The 18,227-nt window shown below is 49.4% G+C and overlaps 3 protein-coding genes across 4 annotated transcripts; 1 reads left to right on the forward strand and 2 right to left on the reverse strand.

Annotated features, from left to right (window-relative positions):
• Positions 1-528: 528 nt before the first annotated feature.
• Positions 529-2,900, reverse strand: nanog (nanog homeobox). The gene is made up of 4 exons (XM_023805986.2): positions 2,385-2,900; positions 1,874-2,238; positions 1,649-1,765; positions 529-1,453 (listed from the first exon to the last, which is right to left on the reverse strand). The coding sequence occupies exons 1-4, from the start codon at positions 2,734-2,736 to the stop codon at positions 1,154-1,156; spliced, it is 1,134 nt and encodes a 377-aa protein (XP_023661754.1). The 5' UTR covers positions 2,737-2,900; the 3' UTR covers positions 529-1,153.
• A 2,463-nt stretch (positions 2,901-5,363) lies between these two features.
• Positions 5,364-14,031, forward strand: ipo4 (importin 4). Of its 2 annotated transcripts, none has more exons than XM_072714177.1 (30): positions 5,364-5,549; positions 5,814-5,900; positions 6,416-6,495; positions 6,586-6,627; positions 6,974-7,103; positions 7,273-7,452; positions 7,533-7,598; positions 7,689-7,790; positions 7,890-7,973; positions 8,092-8,247; positions 8,335-8,388; positions 8,540-8,649; positions 9,039-9,147; positions 9,557-9,686; positions 9,907-10,020; positions 10,112-10,225; positions 10,317-10,440; positions 10,552-10,663; positions 10,799-10,917; positions 11,155-11,232; positions 11,306-11,363; positions 11,608-11,713; positions 11,787-11,980; positions 12,117-12,179; positions 12,301-12,426; positions 12,523-12,746; positions 12,918-13,050; positions 13,173-13,277; positions 13,377-13,446; positions 13,555-14,031. In XM_072714177.1, exons 1-30 carry the CDS (start codon positions 5,484-5,486, stop codon positions 13,683-13,685), a joined length of 3,267 nt encoding a protein of 1,088 aa, XP_072570278.1. In that variant the 5' UTR covers positions 5,364-5,483; the 3' UTR covers positions 13,686-14,031. The 2 variants fall into 2 exon arrangements, with proteins under 2 accessions (XP_072570278.1, XP_023661748.2); XM_023805980.2 differs by having other exon boundaries at positions 5,365-5,549; positions 12,520-12,746.
• Positions 14,032-14,495: 464 nt separating this feature from the next.
• Positions 14,496-16,354, reverse strand: LOC140592077 (uncharacterized). Its single transcript, XM_072714193.1, has 3 exons — positions 16,034-16,354; positions 15,466-15,695; positions 14,496-14,669 (listed from the first exon to the last, which is right to left on the reverse strand). Exons 1-3 carry the CDS (start codon positions 16,207-16,209, stop codon positions 14,596-14,598), a joined length of 480 nt encoding a protein of 159 aa, XP_072570294.1. The 5' UTR covers positions 16,210-16,354; the 3' UTR covers positions 14,496-14,595.
• Between the last annotated feature and the right edge of the window lie 1,873 nt (positions 16,355-18,227).

Here is an 18,227-nt window from a genome sequence, read left to right on the forward strand (position 1 = left end):
GCTATGTTTGTAGTGTTTTATAGGAAATACGGTACCAGAAATGCCAGTAAAAGCATATCCTTTATAGGAGCAATACGGCACAACGTAATCAAATTTATAGGATGCTGGATCGTCACCTGTAAAGTACGGGTGTCTCGCATATTGTATTTCGCATTAGCTTTGAACCTTTACATGAAATTGTTTAACCCTCCAAATCCTAGGACCTTTAGCACAGCTGAGGCAGAACACATGAACTGAACCTAATGCATGGAAACCACTTCCCCCCTTTCTACCTGTAGGGGGGGCTGTAGACGTTCTTGGCAGTCTGGTCTTCAATACTGCAGTTGAAGGCTGTGCCTCTGGAGGGAGTGTTGGGGAGGTTTCTACCATGTGTAGAGATCCTGGAACTGCACTAGCTATGGATTTCACATTGGTCATATAATGAATTTCCTCCCATGGCCAGATGAACATGTACCATATGACTGGAAGTGACCTACAGGATATTCCTATTAAGCAGCACTTCTATTTAACAGGACCACAACAGCATGCAACTGCTGCAATCACTTTATTTCCACTCCGCAGGATTTCAAAGCAGAGCAAAGATCCCCTTTCACCACTTAACCCCATAATAGGACCAGAAACAGAACTCCAACTGCATTAAAATTGCCAGATAAAACTGGTATTGACCCTTCAGGCTGGAGGTAAATTAAAAAAAATGAAGCCAGTGTGTGTTATTTACATATTTACAGTAGGAATGCCGCAACTTCCTATGAAATGACATTTATCCCAGAAGCAGAACATCTACATTGTCCATTAATCAAAACAGCAAGGCAAAAGTGACAGATTCTGTAAGGAAACTGCAGCAACACATTCCAAAACAGTACAGTTCAGAGCAGATTTAACAGCATTAAAGATGGGAGCCTGCAGTTACAGAGTACAGCTGTGTACAAAATAGACTCACCAGCTTAGGACAGTTACGCTACTACCCCCCGCCCAAAAAAAAATAATAAAATTGGGGTACTGACCCACTAAAGACAAGCTATTTATTGTAAATTCAATTCATTGCCTGAAACAAACATGGCAGTCTTCAAGATGAGAGTTTAGGAGACTGTGTATATACAAAGTTAAAAGCATAAAATTTTGCGTATATAAAACAGCCACACAGTATTGGAAGCTACGTGGCCCACTGGGTGGCGTTCTGTACCATCACCACACCCGTGGGACGGTCTATCACACCGGCACCACCATCATCATCACCACTACCACCACCACAATTAGCAATGCCGCCATAGCCAGCAGAGCTTTGCTCATAATGGCCAGTTGGGGGCAGACTCCAGTTACCAGGCGCTCGAGTGGGAGGCCTGGGTGGCGTGACCGGCTGAGGGTAGCTGCTGTAGTAGCCAGACGACTGTGGAGGGCTTCTGGTGAACGTGTTCTCCCTGAACGGAGCCACCGAGTAATGATCCGGCATGAACTGTGGGTAGATGGAAGATACTTAGATCTGCAGACTGAGGAATCTGCACCTGTACCATCCTGCCTTTAAGACAACATCCAGACTAGGGATGCAGCTCCTGGGAGGATGGACTCACTATGTGCCCAGTAAGACTTCCTCTGAGCCACTGGAGGACAGAAGCGGGTTTTCGCCGGGCAGAAAATGCAAAGAACTTACCTGCGAGTGATGGGGGACGCCAGCGTAGCCAGTATTAGGGAACCTCTCAGAGGCCCAGCCGTTCTCCTTCTGGTGTCTCTTCAGCTTCATCCTACGATTCTGGAACCACGTCTTTACCTGAGAACCACGGCAAGTAGAGTTGAAAACACAGTAACCCCGAGACATGCCATCTTCACGGGAAAAGGGAAGGCCTCTCACGACAGAGTCTACAGTGGAGAGTCTCACCTGCTTGTAGGTTAGACCTGTGAGGCCTGCAAGAGTCTTCATCTCCACAGGGGTGAGGTACCTCTGCATGTTGAACCGATGGGTGAGGGCACTCATTTGGCCTTCCGAGAAGGCAGTCCGTGCCTTGGCCTTTTTGGGCTGTGTCGCAGTCTCTTGTGTAGCTGGAGATGGTGTGCAGGGTGGCCCATGCTCTTCAAGACTGGAACCGAGCATTGTTGGCTCATCTGTAGCCAAGGAGCTGGACACTGGCTCACTGCTGTCGGGGCTCCCACTCTCCTGGTACTCCTGTGGGCTTCTCTCCACCCAGGGGGTAGCAGGGGCCTTAGGAACACAGCCATCGCTACTGCTAGCAGAGCTCCACGAGTCTAAATGGGGATTTGGACATTCAGACACCCATACAAGTAAGCTCACCATATAAAACCAGCATGGCCAGGATAGTGACTTGGTGCATCCGCTACACATGGACCAGATACGTGATTAACATTACACGCACTTGGATTAACAGTTTTACCTGGCGTGTGGGCCTCGGAATCGCTGGCAGCATCGCCGCGGGCGCCCTGACCTTCCTTCCCCGGTTGCTCGGGCTGACCAGAGCTGGGCGGAAAGAAAAATCTACCCCTCTGGCTTTGGGTGTCTGCGAAACACAACACCGGACCGCGGAAATCGCCCGGGTTCGTCTCGCCGTCCACGGGGCTTTTCGGCGAAGATGCAGCGTAGTAGCCTCCGCCATGGTTGAACGCCGCCTCCGCCCAGCCTAGCCCGGCGGCGCCTTGGTCCGGCCCGGGCTGGTACACCAGCCCATAAGCGTATGCGTGGAAGGATGGGTTATAGCTGTAGCTCATGGGCAGCTTCCAATCTGCCATTGTACCAAAACCCGGTCAAAACGTTAACCGCAAACCGCTTCACGGTCTACCCTTCCCCAGACAGAATCCTAGTGTCGAGCGTCCCAAAGGTGCGCTGGGCCCGCTGCGATCCCATATATAGGGTCAGGTTTGGGGAGTGGGGTGTGACCGCGCGCCGAGCCGCTCGCCTATCGGCCACGTGCGCCCCCTGGCGCCGCACCACGCCCAGCCACCTCGCGGAAACGCCCAGCGGCCACGCCTCCTTCAGGTGCGCGACACAGCAAACATTTATCTGGTGTTTATTACGATAAAGATTCCCAAAGATGTTCGGAATAGGACTGGTGCCTAATTTAGGGGAAAAACGAGGCAGTAAACATAATGCAAGTAAAAGCACGAATGCAAACAGCAAACATCTTCTTCTAATGATTTATGTCATCTACAACCCCAAACCTGCAGTACTGATAAAACAGTTGGAAGAACATGCATGGATTAGGTGCAATTTAGTGTTATATACAGTATTTTATGACCATAATTTATATAGCTATATTTTTTGTACGTATTTAACTCTTTGTTTCTACTGATTCAAATATATTGTGACCTTTAGCCGTAGTGACATATTTTCAGACTTATTTCGACTCTAGTGTAACGGTGTTTCCAGCACACCCCGTATTCAGTTTGCTTATCGTCAACTAATTTTTGAAGTAGCACATCAGCCGGTCTCTGTAATCCCCCTTTAGTGCTATAGCTGTCGTGCAATCTATATAGACACAATAATGTCGCACTAATTGAATCCTATTTGAAACACTCGTAATGACCGTTTTAATCAAACACCCCTTTACTTTCCGATTTAGAGTCAAGAGCATCAAAATTGGAATTGCAAGCATGATCTAGGTTTGTCCAAAATTACCATGCAAATAGTTTGGCTTTAGTTATAGCTCCCCGACTGCATTAAGATGCTAATCGGTCAGTTACAGATAAAAATATGTGATAATGACAGACTGCAGTACATTAGCATTATCGCTCACCTGAAGGTGGGGACATTTAAAACTTGCCTAGTAACCATTCAACCAGTCAAGACAAGTGGGACCTTATTCTTATACAGATAAAACAGTCCACACTGGCACAAAATAACGCTCCCCTGCACTGTGGTGCTACATATATAACCCTACATAAGGTGCAGAAATAGACGGGATAAAAAAAAAAATCGAGGTAAAACGACATTAACGCGCAGGGCACATGTAAACAATGTTAAGATGGTTAGAATTTAGGCGACGATGGAAGCAGAAGGGTTACTCATAAATAGCGTGAAGGAATGAATGACAGACAAACAAATGAATAAATACCAGAGCGATCTCACATCTAAGCACAGATGCTGTATACATATATACGTACATGAATAGAGACACAAGAAAATCATTGCAACCAGTTGCTCGTGTGAAGCTAGCTCCTTCAGGTGCACACACACACATACGATGTAGGTAACATGCAATATGAAGCTGCAGTAATTCTTTGGAATGCCTCTTGTGTGAATTTATTTGGTAATGCTGATTGTTGTTCTGCTAATATTTTGTATTTTTCACGTTTGCTGTTGTTCCGCCTCTAGAACAGGATTTAATAAACCTATATGTGACAAAAACAGAACTAACAAAAGTCGTCTGTTCCATTCATCTGTTTCTGAGAAAACTGCAAATTCATGTTATGCTAAATTGCAATATTTGCGTAACCTGATATCATTTTTATCTCGTGTTATTTTGTTCGTAAGAGATTTTACATGCTGTTTTAATTGATCACATTATGTCGCGGTTCATGTGGAAGTTGGATCTGTCGACACAAACGGGTGAAAGATAAATCTACGCTTTACTTGTTTTGATTGTCGTGGTCTTTTGTTATTCAGAGGGGGCGTGAGTGGCGCTGATTTTTGGTGCAAATAGTCCATTATCGCCTCTAACTCTCCGCATAGAAGCTGAAGCATTTGTGTCGACTGAAGCTACATGAAAAATCCACTAGCTAAACATGTATTTTTGCATTTATTTTATTGGTAACACTTTACTTGACGGGACACAAAAACTTAGTAATAACTTAGTTACTACTGAAGTACAAATTCTGAACAAATCGTGAACAAATATAGTTGCTACTTGAGATACAATTGAGCGTTACGATTTCTTAATGAACAAACACGAGATCAGTATTTCACGTTTTATTCGTTACTTTTTCCTTCAGTAGTTCCTTAATTAGTAGCTTCTTCAGTAGTTCACAAAGGTTTACAGAATTAACAGATATGGTAACAAATATAGTAACTGCTTGAGATAAAACATGCGTCACGGTTTATAAATGATGAATTCACATGAGGTCAGTATGTAACTAAGATTTAGTTTGTGGTTAATTAATTCGTAAGTAATAGTATAGTACTATATTATTTGTGCCCCAAGTGTTATTTTACTTAGCAATGCGACGTACAATTAAGTCAGAGAAATAGCATATTAAATAAATTAAATACATTTTTGATAGTTCCAAGTTGCATCATAAGTTTCGTGCACAAAATGGTATAAAACTATTTCTGACGTCCATCACTGATCATTATTTCTAACTTTAATTCCAGGGAATGATCGTGATTTATAACCTCCGCTCCGGCAGGTGTCGCTGATACTCCGGGTGCAGCGGCACTGTACCGCTCCTCGCTGTCCGCGGATCCCGTCTCTGCACGCCGGAGCGCTTGCCCAGCGTGTTAAACTGTCAGGCACCACAGGGGCTGTGAGAAGCGCAGCAGTATGACGGAGAAGCTTGAGGCGATCCTGTCCCGGCTTGCGGAGCCCGACAGCAGCGCCGTGCAGCAGGTGGGCATAGACTGGGGATTCGGGCTGAGCCGGGCTACCCGGGCGAGTTCACCACAGCCTTTTTACTCTGCAAACTGGTCTCTTCGGTGTGCTTGTCTCCGGTTTTAGTTGGGTTGGTAATAATGTATGATTACTGTAACTGCAGTTAGGACTGGGTTCCAGCGTGTCGGTGTGTGCCCGCGCGCTTTTGCATTTCGCGTGTACATACGGTATATTTCTGTATATTAATATATGAGCAGACGAAGCTGTATTTTTCTCCTTCAGGCTACAGCACAGCTGAAGGTGGCTTTCAGAGACCCATCTGTGATCCCAGCCCTGTGTGTCCTGATGACCAACTCGCAGAACGAACAGGTGCTTCGCCCGTTGAACCTTCTAACATTCATACTTACCGTTTCTGAAATTTACTTCTGCATTAATTAAAGCTACGAGTTCAAAATCTCACAATATTTTGGTATCTCCTTATGTAGCCTACATATATGGCTCTGTAACAGGTTCTAACTACCGTTTTACATACTGTACATCACCAGATACTGCTGAAACTGCAGCATCAGTAAATCTGATGGCACTGATTCGTGAATCCTTTTGTTAAACTTTAAAGTCATGTGAAGATGGACATCCTAACATAACATAGATTATGTTGTAGTGGAGTGGCTGTCTTGCATTAAAACGTACTGAATGTGACTGACATTTGGGGCTAAAAATAGTTCATTCATGTATCAGGGTGACCCCTAATTCTGGCAGTAATAGTAGAAATGATTTCCTTTTTAATTAGGTTAATAACAGCAGCTGGGGTCCAAGTAAAGCCCTAGAACACAGAGGCAGGTCATCGATTAAGTTTGCCATCCCTGTGCTTCTCTGCCCTGTAGATCCGTCAGTCTGCTGCTGTGATGTTGAGGCTCAGAGTAACAAAGCACTGGAGGAAAATCAGCACTGAGCACAGGGAAAGGTGCGGCCGCTCTCTGCCTGAACGCTAGAATGTACGGAGTGCTCAGCACCGTGCTCAGTGTTAACGTGGTCTCTGCGTCTTGCTCTCCAGACTGAAGGCGGAGGTGCTGCGGGCTTTCCAGAAGGAGACCGAGTAAGTCTGCAGAGTCTCTGCCTCTTTGTTCAGTTTAATGGTGATTTATACGGGAGCCAGTTTAGATTGGCACCTGGATCACCCTGACAGGGTCTCTGGAGGGGCAGGACCGAGCCCTTCAGGAATGGATGCCCTAGACCTCAGTGCTGCCTTCGGATTGTTTTGGAAATAGTTGTTTGCTTGCCTAGAGCAGGCTGAGGTTCACTTTGGATATGTTTTGTGAAATTGACCAGTTTCTAGTGCCTTTCACAAGCCAGATCTGGCCGGTTCTTTCTCATAATAAGTAAATGTCATGTAGTTGTGAAATTAAGTCTCCATCGTTGAACCCCGCGCCCTCTTGTCTCAGGCATGCGGTGCGTCACTCCCTGTCTCAGCTCAGCGCCGTCCTGGTGAAGCGTGAGTCACCGGACCGCTGGCCGGCACTGCTCGCCTTACTCGATGAGTCCACTAAGAGCATCAGCCCCGAGGACCGGCGGGTACGGTGACCGACCTCGTCTCTGCTTTGGGTTGCTATGAAGATAACATTATCAGGCAGATTGTTTGACATCACGCTGCCATTCCAGGCCCTTCCCTCATTCCCGTTAGGGGCTGTTGTGATGCCCTCAGGCTCCTTAAACACACATGGCTTGTCTCTCTGTCTCTCAGGTTGGTTTACTGCTCCTCAGTAAAGTGGTGGAGTCAAACCCGGAGCCGTTCAGGCCACACTACTGCCAGCTGCTGGAGCTGTTTGGGACCGTGCTGGAGGACCTCGGTAATCCCAGTGCCCTCTACTACTGCATTCTGACGCTGACGGCCATGACGGCATACACGGGCACTGAGGAGATGGTGAGGCCCACGTGCGTGCCGTCCTGTCCTGCAAGTCCCGCCTCCGCAGCCACGTGATGCCGTCCTCATTGCCATTTCAGGCCCTGATGCGGTCGCTTATCCCAAAGCTGATCGTGGCCATTGGACGCCTGATCCAGGCTGATCAGGTGAGCCGCATGCGTCGCCACGACAACTGCCGCCGATCTCCTAATTGTTAAACGGACTGTGGATGAAGGTCAGGTTGTCTGTCACATCAGGACCAGGCCAGCGAGGCGATGGAGGTGTTTGACGAGCTGATGGAGAGTGAGGTGTCCATCATTGTCCCCTACATTTCTGAAGTCGTCCAGTTCTGCTTGGAGGTTTGTTGTCTTTTTTTATTTTTATTTTTTTTTTAAATTGGTCTTTGTGCTGTTGGTCTTGACCAGCTGTCTGTGTCTGTTTCTGTGGTTTATCATTAGGTGTCAGCTGACCCAGGTCTAAGCGACTCGCTCCGTGTAAAAGCTCTGTCCTGCATCGCCTTCCTTGTTAGATTGAAAAGCAAAGTGAGTGAGCATGCAGCAGGGGGCACTGTGTTACCTCATGCCTGTATTACCTGTACATTTCAGTGTTGTATCAGTCTGTGTGAATGTACCATGGGACTGTTATCCATCCTTCCTGCAGGCGGTTTTAAAGCAGAAACTGGTGGGGCCCATCCTGCAGATGTTATTTCCCCTGTTGAGTGCAGTGCCCCCTCCTGGCCAGGAGGACCCAGAAGACCAAGAGCAGGCAGTGGATGATGACGGTGACAGCGAGAGCCCAAAACACTTTGCAGCTCAGGTGTGTGTGATAATCAGCAGCTGGTAAATGTTTCGCTTGCTATCGTCCCATGACTGAGGTCCTCGTGACGCCTTTTTTTGCCCTCAGGTTCTCGACACACTGGCCTTACATTTGCCCCCGGAGAAGCTGCTCCCCCTACTGGTCAGTGTGGTTTCGGCTTGTCAAGGCCGCCATGTTCTGTAGGTTTTGCGGCGGCTGACCGAGGGTCTCTGCTCCTCTTGCTGGATGCGTTGCACACTGGCCTGGCACCTGACGCTCTGCCCCTGCCCCTCCGTCTCTCCACACCCCTCAGATGCCCCCTGTGGAGACCTGCCTGGCTAGCAGGAACCCATATGAGCGCAAAGCCGGCCTCATGTGCCTGGCAGTGCTGGCCGAGGGCTGTGCCGACCACATCCGCACCAAGTGAGGCTCGTTCACTGCTGCGTTTTCATTTAAAAATGCAGACATTAATCTCCATATTTGCCTTTAGTCCTCACTACCTTAGAGTTTTCAACCTCTAAAAATGGAGACTTTTGAAAATGCTCTTTGGAGCTGTATACTTATAATAAATCCACTGCGATGTGATGAGTGAAAATGCAGATGCTTTCTGTTCCTGTTTTCGTCAATGCTCACATGCCCAGTGCAGGGTAGTAGCTACGTCATTGCTTGTTTCATTGCTGATGGAATTGCTTTATAAAACAAGGTGGAAATGCCTGTGTGAATGGTGATTGCTTTTATTTGAGAGTGGAAGGCGTAGCAGTATGGATGTAGCGTGTGACGTGTTCTCGTTGTGACCCTCATGTCCTTTCCAGGATGCTGGAGTCAGTTCTGCAGACGGTGTGCAGCTGCCTGTCTGACAGCAGTGTGGTGGTGCGCGGGGCGGCCCTCTTTGCCCTCGGCCAGTTCTCCGAACATCTGCAGGTCAGTGAGTCTCTTCGTCCCTAACTCCCTCCCCCCCTCTTTCTCTCCCTCTATCTCTCTCAGCTCATGATTGGTCCATCAGCTGCCCCCCCCCCTTCCCCTGGCCAGCAGGGTCATTTATGTCTGTTTCAACAAAGGCCGGACTTGTGGCACGGAAAACCGCACTTGCTTGTTCTGTGTTCCGTCTGCCTCAGCCTGGTACCTCCTTGCCTCTGATGAAACCCTTTATTGCTGTTGCAATACACCATGTCACTAGTCACAAGTACCAGCGAAAAACTGGCCATCAACCTGACCGTACATATACAAACATCACATTATAGGGGTAGACATGTCTTCACCTTGTGGTGAGAATTACGACATCATCTGTAGACCTTGAGTATTCAGACTCCCCACCCCCACCTCCACACAGCCGGAGATCAGTAAATACAGCTCTGATCTGATGCCGCTGTTGCTGGGATACCTGTCTGCACTGGACCACACGAAGACTGGGCACATCAACAAGGCCTTCTATGCTCTGGAGAACTTCCTGGAGAACCTTGGTTCGTAACTGCCTTATCTTCTCGTGAAGCACAGGGTTATACTTGGTTGCATATTGTATGAGTTGGTAATGAGATATTCTATGCACACTCCTTGTGTCCCATTGTGTGTATTCAGATCACTGTGGGTTTAGTTTGAAATGCCTTCCAGTCGCTTGTAGATCTCGTGGTGCTTGGCTCCATGCGGCTGGTCTCAGCTGACCTTCCCTCACGCCGCCCTCAGGGAAGGACATCCATCCATATCTGCCCACCTTGATGGACATCATGCTAGCTGCCCTGAGCGAGTCGCAGAACCTGAAGATCCAGGAGCTGGCTGTCAGCGCAGTGGGAGCTATTGGTAACAGCGTAAACCACTGCCTGTCCAGGTACTGCTGCACCCCCCCCTTGGGCCCCGATCACGCTTATCCCCGCCCCTGTCATCTTGACAGCCAATGCAGCAAAGGAGCTGCTGGCGCCGTACTTCGTACCAGTGATTAGCAGCCTGAAGGGTTTCCTGACGGACACCCGGGAAGAGATGAGGTCACTGCAGACGCAGGCATTGGGTAGGCAGAGGGCTGCGATCCTGATCCAATCTGGGTCACAGTCGACTGGCCTCCAAGTGACCGTGCTGTTTCTGCCCCCCCCCCCCCCCAGACACGCTATCAGTGCTGGCTCGCACCGTGGGCAAAGACGTGTTCGCCCCCCTGGCGGCGGAGTGTGTGCAGCTGGGCCTCAACCTCACTGACGCTGTGGACGACCCTGACCTGCGTAGATGCACGTATGGTCCCGCCCGCGTGCCTCCAAGCTGCTTCTAGCCCCCCTGTTTTTGCCACTGAGCACACTCACATTCTCTAATCCTTACCGTAACCCTCTCTCTCGCTCACCCCAGGTACAGCCTGTTCTCTGCTGTGTCCACAGTCAGCCCTGATTGTCTGACCCCTCACCTTCCAGCCATTACCACCATCATGCTGATGGCTCTGAAGTCCACTGAGGGAGTCCGGGTCGGTCCTCTTCACAACACCAGCAAACAGCAGCCCTTGATAGGCCACTCTTCCTCTCTTTATTAAATTCAAAGCCCCTTTTAGGTACTAGGTAACTTTCAGTAAGAGTTGTTCTGGTTTCTTAATGTTTGCTAGACTCACCTTGAAGAAGACAAGCAGTTTATCCTGTTGGATGATGATGAAGAGGAGGAGGAAGGTGATACCAGTTTGGAGGATGATGAGGGACACGAGGAAGAAGGCACAGATGTTGCGGGGTTTGTCATCATCATGGGGGGGCTATAGCCGTAGCATGCTCAGCCCTTCTCCATTCGATTGGCTGTCCATTGGGGCATGCTCAGCCCTTCTCCATTCGATTGGCTGTCCATCGGGGCATGCTCAGCCCTTCTCCATTCGATTGGCTGTCCATCGGGGCATGCTCAGCCCTTCTCCATTCGATTGGCTGTCCATCGGGGCTTTTCTGTTCCTGCTGACGCTTGTCTCTGTTTCTGCAGGTTCAGCGTTGAAAACGCCTACATTGACGAGAAGGCCGACGCTTGTGAAGCCCTGGGTGAAATGGCCTTCAGCACAGGGTATGCGCACGCGTCCTTTTAAAATCTGCCTCCACTGGTCGGCACAACCCTCACTGTGTACTCCCCCCCCCAGCGCTGCATTCCTGCCTTTTCTGGAGTCCAGCTTTCAGCAGGTCTATGAGCTCCGTGATGTAAGTTCTGCCTTGTTCACTTCACTTCTCTGTGCAGGTCCTCTGTGGCTGTGCTGTTCTCTGTGCCCATCTCCCACCTTCCTCTGACCCTTCTCCGTACCCTTCCTTTGACCTTTCTCTGTGCCCTCCTACGGTTTACCACTGGCTCTCCTCTGACCCTCCTCTGTGCCCTCCTGTGGCTCTCCTCTTGCTCTCCTCTGACTCTCCTCTGTGTCCTCCTCCCACCCGCCTCTGTGTCCCGCAGTTCCCCCATGAGGACGTGCGCCGGTCTGCCTTTGGTGCCATGGGTCAGTTTTGCAGAGCTCAGCACACGGTGTGGCAGGGGGACCCCACTGAAGATCACCAGCAGGGTAGGCGTGTCCGCCATCCGCCCCTGGCGCCCATCTCCTTACCAGTGGTAACGTGACTTCCACCCACCTGCAGCCCTGCAGAGGCTGCTCTCTGTGGTTCTCTGCTGCCTCCTGGAGGCTGTGAGGCAGGACCGCGAGAGGCACGTAGTCATGGCTGCTCTGGAAGCCATGAATGCCATTCTCCAGTCCTGCCAGGGGGAGGCGCTGCAGGGTCCTGACCGGTTGACGGACATCTGCAGGACCATCCGGGATGTCCTAAAGAAGAAGGTGAGACCTTCGGCCATCCACTGGAATCGGGTGACACTCTGAGGTGCTTGAGTAAAGCAGGTCTAGTGATGGCAGCAGAGAAGATTGTGGATAGATGGATAGATGTTTATATACTTTTCTGTGACCGTCCCCACAGATCACATGTCAGGATGGAGGCGGGGATGATGATAATGATGACGATGATGAAGATGACCAGCAGGTAAGAGCTGAGATATCTCAGACTTGAACCCGTAAAGAGTGCCAGGAGTGGCTACAACAGGCCCTGAGTTCACCGGTGCCGTTTCAGCCCCTTAAGCAGGTCCCTGTATTTCCTGCCACAGGCAGAATACGATGCCATGCTGCTGGAGTTTGCCGGTGAAGGAATTCCTCTTTTGGCAGCCGCTGCACCCGTGGACGCTTTTGCCCCCCACCTGCGGGAGATGCTGCCCCTGATCATAAACAAGGCCGTGAGTCAGTCTGCGAGGGGTAGGGATGGGGTTTTGACGGAGGCCTGCTAACAGAGGCCTGCTGACATAAGCAGAGCCCCCTTGTGTCCGCAGAAGGCGTCCTGCACGGTGGCGGATCGCTCCTTCTCTGTGGGCACGCTCGCTGAGATCCTCCAGGCCCTGGGGAGGGTGCCCGGCGGCAGCGAGGTCGCAGGGCAGTTGGCCACCCAGGTGCTGCCCGTACTGGTGGGCGGGGCCAGGGACGATGACGCGGAGGTGCGCAGTAATAGCGTCTTCGGGCTGGGGGCGCTGGCTGAGGCAGCAGGACCCGCAGTCCTGCAGTATCCTGTACTACGACGCTGCGTCCTGGGGCTCTCCAGGGTCAGCAGGTCTTTTCCCTCCCTTGTGGTTCTAATATGTGGCAATCCTGTAGATTTTGGAAATCTAGGGACAGCGACTGGAGGGTGGAGGCCCTTTCTGCAGGCTGTGCCCCTTCCTTGACTCTTTTCCAGAGACTACCCAATGATGCTGGCCCTCTTCTCCTCCCTCCTGTCGAAGGAGGTGGATGCGAGAGTCATCGATAACCTGTGTGCTGCCATCTGCAGGCTGATCATGAGCAGTGCCGAGGCCGTGCCGCTAGAGCAGGTACTTGGAGCACGCTTCACGCGACTGTATCCTCTGGTGTCCCAGGTCGTGTTTTCCTTCTGCATTCATAACTTTACAATAGAAGATGTTTTGACCCTCTCCCCCCCCCCCCACAACTACAGGTGTTTCCAGCCCTCGTCTCCCGGCTGCCCCTCAAAGAGGACCTAGAGGAAAACCAGACTGTGTTTAGCTGCTTGGCGTTCCTTTATGGCCAACAGCCTTCCCTGGTACTGAACGAGATGCTATTAGACGGACCCAGAACAGACACGTCTGTCGTGATGGTGGCACCCTTAGTCACCCCATTTACGCAGCTGTTGTGTTTCTAGGTCCTGGGCCACCTGACAGCCATAGTGTCCGCGTCCAGCCACGTCCTGAGGTCCAAAGATGTCGACACAGGTGAGACATAATAAAAATATTATGAGTAACTGATCTTGTGAACCCTGAGCAGGCTGCCAAATGCTGTAGGTGAATTAAGTCTCCCATACACATTGTCTTCTCTTTTAGAAACTCTGAACACCCTGCTGGTATTTCTACGCAATGTGGTCGGGCGGAACCCCACGGAGTTTGAGGGTGCTTTGATGTCACTTCCCCCAGAGCAAAGAGAAGGGCTAACAGCAGCTGTCACTCAGTCATAGCTGGCAATCATATTGCAGGGGGCGGGATTCTGCGTCGCTCTCTGAGAATAGCAGCACTGTCCTGAAGGCAACCCTTTCTCCCTTCAACTCTGATCCGAATTCCTGTTTTAATAGTACTGGATTAGTGTGTACAGTGTCTGGTGAAGGTCTGTGTAATTGAATGAGGAAAAGTGGGAGAATGTTCCTTTGAAATGCTCTTGAACAACCCCCCCCCCCCCCATTTAAGTGTTAACAGCATTTTTGACTTTCCCACCATAGACATTAATGGAGCCGTTGGTGGGCGGGGTCTGGATCTCCAGGTGGGGAGGATAATGACCCAAACTCACAAATAAACCATTTCTGCTAACTCTGCTCTCCTTTGCATTTGTTGGCCTGGTTCATGTTGCCCCCACTGTCTGTCATGACTAACCATAACCAGGCTGTGTGTGAAGCGCAGTCTCCTCATACTGCTCACCTACTGGCGCTGATGTGTGGTTCAGTGTGACTCGGCTCATTCTATTTGTGTCTGCGTTCGATGATCTGAGTGGTTGCAGTGACCTCGTAGCTCGCTAGCCCAGAACAGATGGGGGTTTCCTGGTGTTTCCTTATGGCTTTATGGTGTGCCGAACTGGCACCAGCTTAGCATCATGCAGCTGCGTGTTTGTGATGAAGCACAATGGATGAAAATGGCAGATCAGAAGTAAGAGTTTTGAGCTGCAGCCCACTATCTGACTTATGTGTATTATAAGTCTTCCATATCTGCTCCTCAGAGCAGGGCATCATGACTTACCTGGAGACCTTAACTGGAAATTGACCAAAAAATAATCCCAGTTCTTAGCAACAAAAAGATTTCTGTTTTAATGAGTTTACATGATTTTTTGCAGTATTTTTCTTTTTACTGTTTGTGAGTTATCTACATCTCCTGGTTTGTTCAACCTTCTGCCATTTGGGTTGGTTTACCCTGTGGACAAGTGAGGGTCATTTCCACTGGCTTCAGGTGATTCTCTGTGGAATGGAGAAATTAAGGTTAGGTAGGAGGATGACACCTGGAATACTGTGTTGCACAGAAAATGTTCTTGAAATGTTCTTGTAAATGATCTTGAAGGACCCGTGCTTGCCAGAGATATATTGTTCTGGCCCAATCAAACTTCATTATATACCGTCAGCCGAAACTGAAACCAGAGCCAAATACCGTCCATCACGACGGGGTTTAGTAAGGTGCTGCCATGTGGGATGGGGGGGGGGGGGGGTGAGAATTGGCACACAGGAGTGAAAAAAATACTTCTGGATTATTTGCCTGCTGGATAACAAAGAAGTAAAAGGGAACCATTTTTATGCTTTTATCTGGAAACAAGCTAGCTGGGTTGGAAGGTCTGAACCTGCAGGAATCTGAGTCGCCCGAGTCAGTAGGCTGGGATCTGTGGAAGTTCGTAAATCAGCTGAGCAAGTAGGTGTGGACCGGTGAGAGTTCGTAAATCAGCCAGTAGGCTTGGACCTGTGAAAATTTGTAGATCAGCTGGGTCAGTAGGCTTTGACCTGTGTGAATCCATAAATCAGCCCGTAGGCTTGAACCTGGTAGAATTTGTGAATAAGCTGGGTCAGTCAGCTGGGGGCCTGGGAATTTATAAATCAGGCATGTGAGTAGGTTAGGACCTGTGGAATTACTTTATCAGCTAGTAATCTTGGACCTCTGGGAATTCATAAACGTTGTTGAGTAAGTCAGCTTGAACCAGTGGGTGAAGAACATTGAGGTGTTGAGGACAAGATAAACCCAGAAAGTGGTCAGTGTGAGTCTGCCTACCAGGCCAATGGTGCTTCCAAGGGCGGATGTCCACGGAGCTGTGGCAGTAGGGGCGGTCGCTGTGCGTCTCGGATCGATATGTGACCTCCTGTGTTTTAGGGTCCCCGGGCCGCTTGGCCTTGACTCGCACCTCCAGAACCACAACCTCCTTCTCCTTCAGCTTCCCCAATTTGTTCTTCACCCTGGTGCGTTTGGAGTCCACCCACACCACCTTCTCCTCCACTGCTGACCTGCACACATTGTGCCATCTTCAGCCACACACACACATCATACTTTCCAGGCCTGGTCTGACTGCTTGAATGGACTTTGCATCGTTGTAAACTTTGTTCCCAGGACACCAAGCTCATCTGCCTTTTCACGAGAGACCTGAAATGTGCTTAGGAATCACCTTACAGAATGACTTGTTATGGGTATTTTGGGGGTAAAAACAGAGGATCCTCAGCACATGGACTAAGTGCTGCCGACTGAAGACGTCCACGGCTTTCAAGCTAGTGAACGCTGCTGAGCAAAGCGGGCGTGGAGCTGGGCACATGCAGCACCTGAAAAAGACACAGACAGTGAGACTCACCGCGCAATGCCCAGGTCCTCCAGCGTGCTGTCCAGGAGGGGAAAGGCCTGCTCCACGTTCAGGATCTCAATGGGCAGCCGCACACAAAAGGGCACCTCCCAAAGCACCTCTGCCAGCACCATGTCCTGCCGCCCCTCTGGTCCCATGGTGTCTATCTGTCTGTCTGCTATTCCCATGAATAGAGAAAGTGACCGTCTGCTTATGGTGTGGGTCAGTCAGTCAGCTCGTAACAGAGCCTCAGCAGAATTGTCTGCCTTGATCCCAGTCACAGTTTCTCTGGGTTTGAGATGGGAATAGGAGGTGGTGCCGACCAGAAGCTCTCTTCCCAGGCTGCTCACTTCGCCTCCCTCCGCTTCGTTTAAATGCTCGGTGTGAACATGTGTAATGTGGCAGGAGCTTGTTAATGTACGATGCTGTCAGGCGTCCATGCGCTGACTCATTGACTGATGTGTTTACTGCCGTCTCTGCTCCTCCTGTCCTCTCGGGCCTGTGTCTGTGACTCTCATCGGATGTTTCTCCTGTTGTTATTCAACTGTTAATTCTGAGCCAGCAATAGCTACCAGACCTTTACAATAAAAAATACTAATCTCAATGTAAATATAAAAATGTATGTTTAATTTGAGAATTAAAATGCATACATAGGTTATATTAAAGCTCTCCAAAGTGATCTGACTTTGAGTCCATGCCCTACTTGATTTATTTCCCATCCTGCTCTGTTGGCTCACATTAGACATGGGTCAGAATCGCATGCTTAGGGAGTGATGTACATGTTAACTGTTAACTAAAAAATCCAGCATATGGCTTATTCCAAGCGGTTAGCCCTCTGCCTGGAAGGTAGGTTTATTAAACTATAGCAGGAAGGCGCCACATTTCAGCCATTTAAATGCCCTTCCTGTGTTTCCGTGGCAGGCAAAGCCTCCTTGCCTCCGTATGTCTCGTCAGTAGTGTGAGATGTTGATGCACACACACACGCACGCAAGTAATCATATCTATGTGGGGACCACTCATTCATTTCTATGGGAAAAATGCTAAAGCTAACCAAACAAAATACAAGAGTTTTTGCAGTTTTAGCTTTTTGATTGCAGTCACGAATTTTTAGAAAATTGCTCTGCATAATGATGTTGGACCTGGAACGGGTATTCATCACGTTCTGGGGACATTTGGTCCCCACAAGGTAAGGCATACCTGGACCATACATATAACACTGTGCTCACCGGCTCAGTGACCCTGCCACCCCCTGCTGCTGCTTCCGAATGCCCTTGGATAGGCCTCGCTGCTCAGTCACATGCTTTCATTTGCTCTGCTTGGCTTGTAACCCATGGACATGGCAAAGAGTGTTTGTTCTGAGCAAGTTGCCGTGGACATCAGGCAAATCAAAATCGCAAGTGACCTTTGGCACAGGTGTATCTGTGGGTCAAAGGTCACCTGGTACCCATTGTGCCCCAGCTGCAGAAGGGCTTTTGCACTGGCCATGCAGACCTCGTGGTTCAGGTTCACTGACATCCCCAGGAAACACAGAGATACGCTGGGCTGCCTGGGTCTTGCCCCCCCCCCACCTCACTCCCCCCGTTCCTCCTCTTTTCTTTGTTTGCCCCGATCGTCTGTCGCAGCCTAGTGCCACATTTTCTGGTGCCTGACTCACTCACTCCACAGCTCCAATTGTATTTTGTGATTCTGCTGTGAGATCACCCATGGGGGTGGGGGGGGGTTCACAATCCCGCTCTGTGTAACCCTCTCGCCGTGGCCCCTCAGGCATCCACACCAGCTCTCCTCTAGTGTCCCGTACCACATGCTTCGGATCTGACCTAGTGCTGACCTAGTCAGACTGCATTCTTCTAACAGTGAAGTCATCATTTTATAATGTAGAGTCGCCTGTGTATTTGGAGGTGGGATTCGAAGCCCCAACCTGCTCAATGAGCCTCCTTTAAGCTGCATATACAATCCTGTATTTTATACAGAACTCAATGTTTATACAACCCAAATTAAAATGACAACAAAAGATTAGTAATTACTTCTTTTTTTTTTTTTTAAAGAAAAACTTTATTAATATTAATAAACAGCCAATAACACTTTGGAACAATTAATAAAATGTATGCATGCATTCCAGTAGGGAAAATATATGAAATGACTATTAGACCATATTCTTTACCCTGCTTATATTAGTATAGTATGTCCTGGAATGAACAGTTCATAT

This window comes from Paramormyrops kingsleyae, chromosome 1 (genome assembly GCF_048594095.1).
Source record: "Paramormyrops kingsleyae isolate MSU_618 chromosome 1, PKINGS_0.4, whole genome shotgun sequence".
Classification (NCBI taxonomy): Eukaryota; Metazoa; Chordata; class Actinopteri; order Osteoglossiformes; family Mormyridae; genus Paramormyrops; species Paramormyrops kingsleyae.

Excerpts from the sequence above, each read along its gene's own strand:
- nanog (XM_023805986.2), bottom strand. The coding sequence starts at position 2,736 with ATGGCAGATTGGAAGCTGCCCATGAGCTACAGCTATAACCCATCCTTC. Across the intron at positions 2,239-2,384 it reads TTCCGAGGCCCACACGCCAG|ACTCGTGGAGCTCTGCTAGC; the intron begins GTAAAACTGTTA and ends ATCCCCATTTAG. Across the intron at positions 1,766-1,873 it reads CAGGTCTAACCTACAAGCAG|GTAAAGACGTGGTTCCAGAA; the intron begins GTGAGACTCTCC and ends CGTGGTTCTCAG.
- ipo4 (XM_023805980.2), top strand. The coding sequence starts at position 5,484 with ATGACGGAGAAGCTTGAGGCGATCCTGTCCCGGCTTGCGGAGCCCGAC. Across the intron at positions 8,650-9,038 it reads GCCGACCACATCCGCACCAA|GATGCTGGAGTCAGTTCTGC; the intron begins GTGAGGCTCGTT and ends TGTCCTTTCCAG. Across the intron at positions 12,180-12,300 it reads ATGATGAAGATGACCAGCAG|GCAGAATACGATGCCATGCT; the intron begins GTAAGAGCTGAG and ends TTCCTGCCACAG.
- LOC140592077 (XM_072714193.1), bottom strand. The coding sequence starts at position 16,209 with ATGGGAATAGCAGACAGACAGATAGACACCATGGGACCAGAGGGGCGG. Across the intron at positions 15,696-16,033 it reads GAGGACCTGGGCATTGCGCG|GTCAGCAGTGGAGGAGAAGG; the intron begins GTGAGTCTCACT and ends CAATGTGTGCAG. Across the intron at positions 14,670-15,465 it reads TTGGAAGCACCATTGGCCTG|AGAATCACCTGAAGCCAGTG; the intron begins GTAGGCAGACTC and ends TCCATTCCACAG.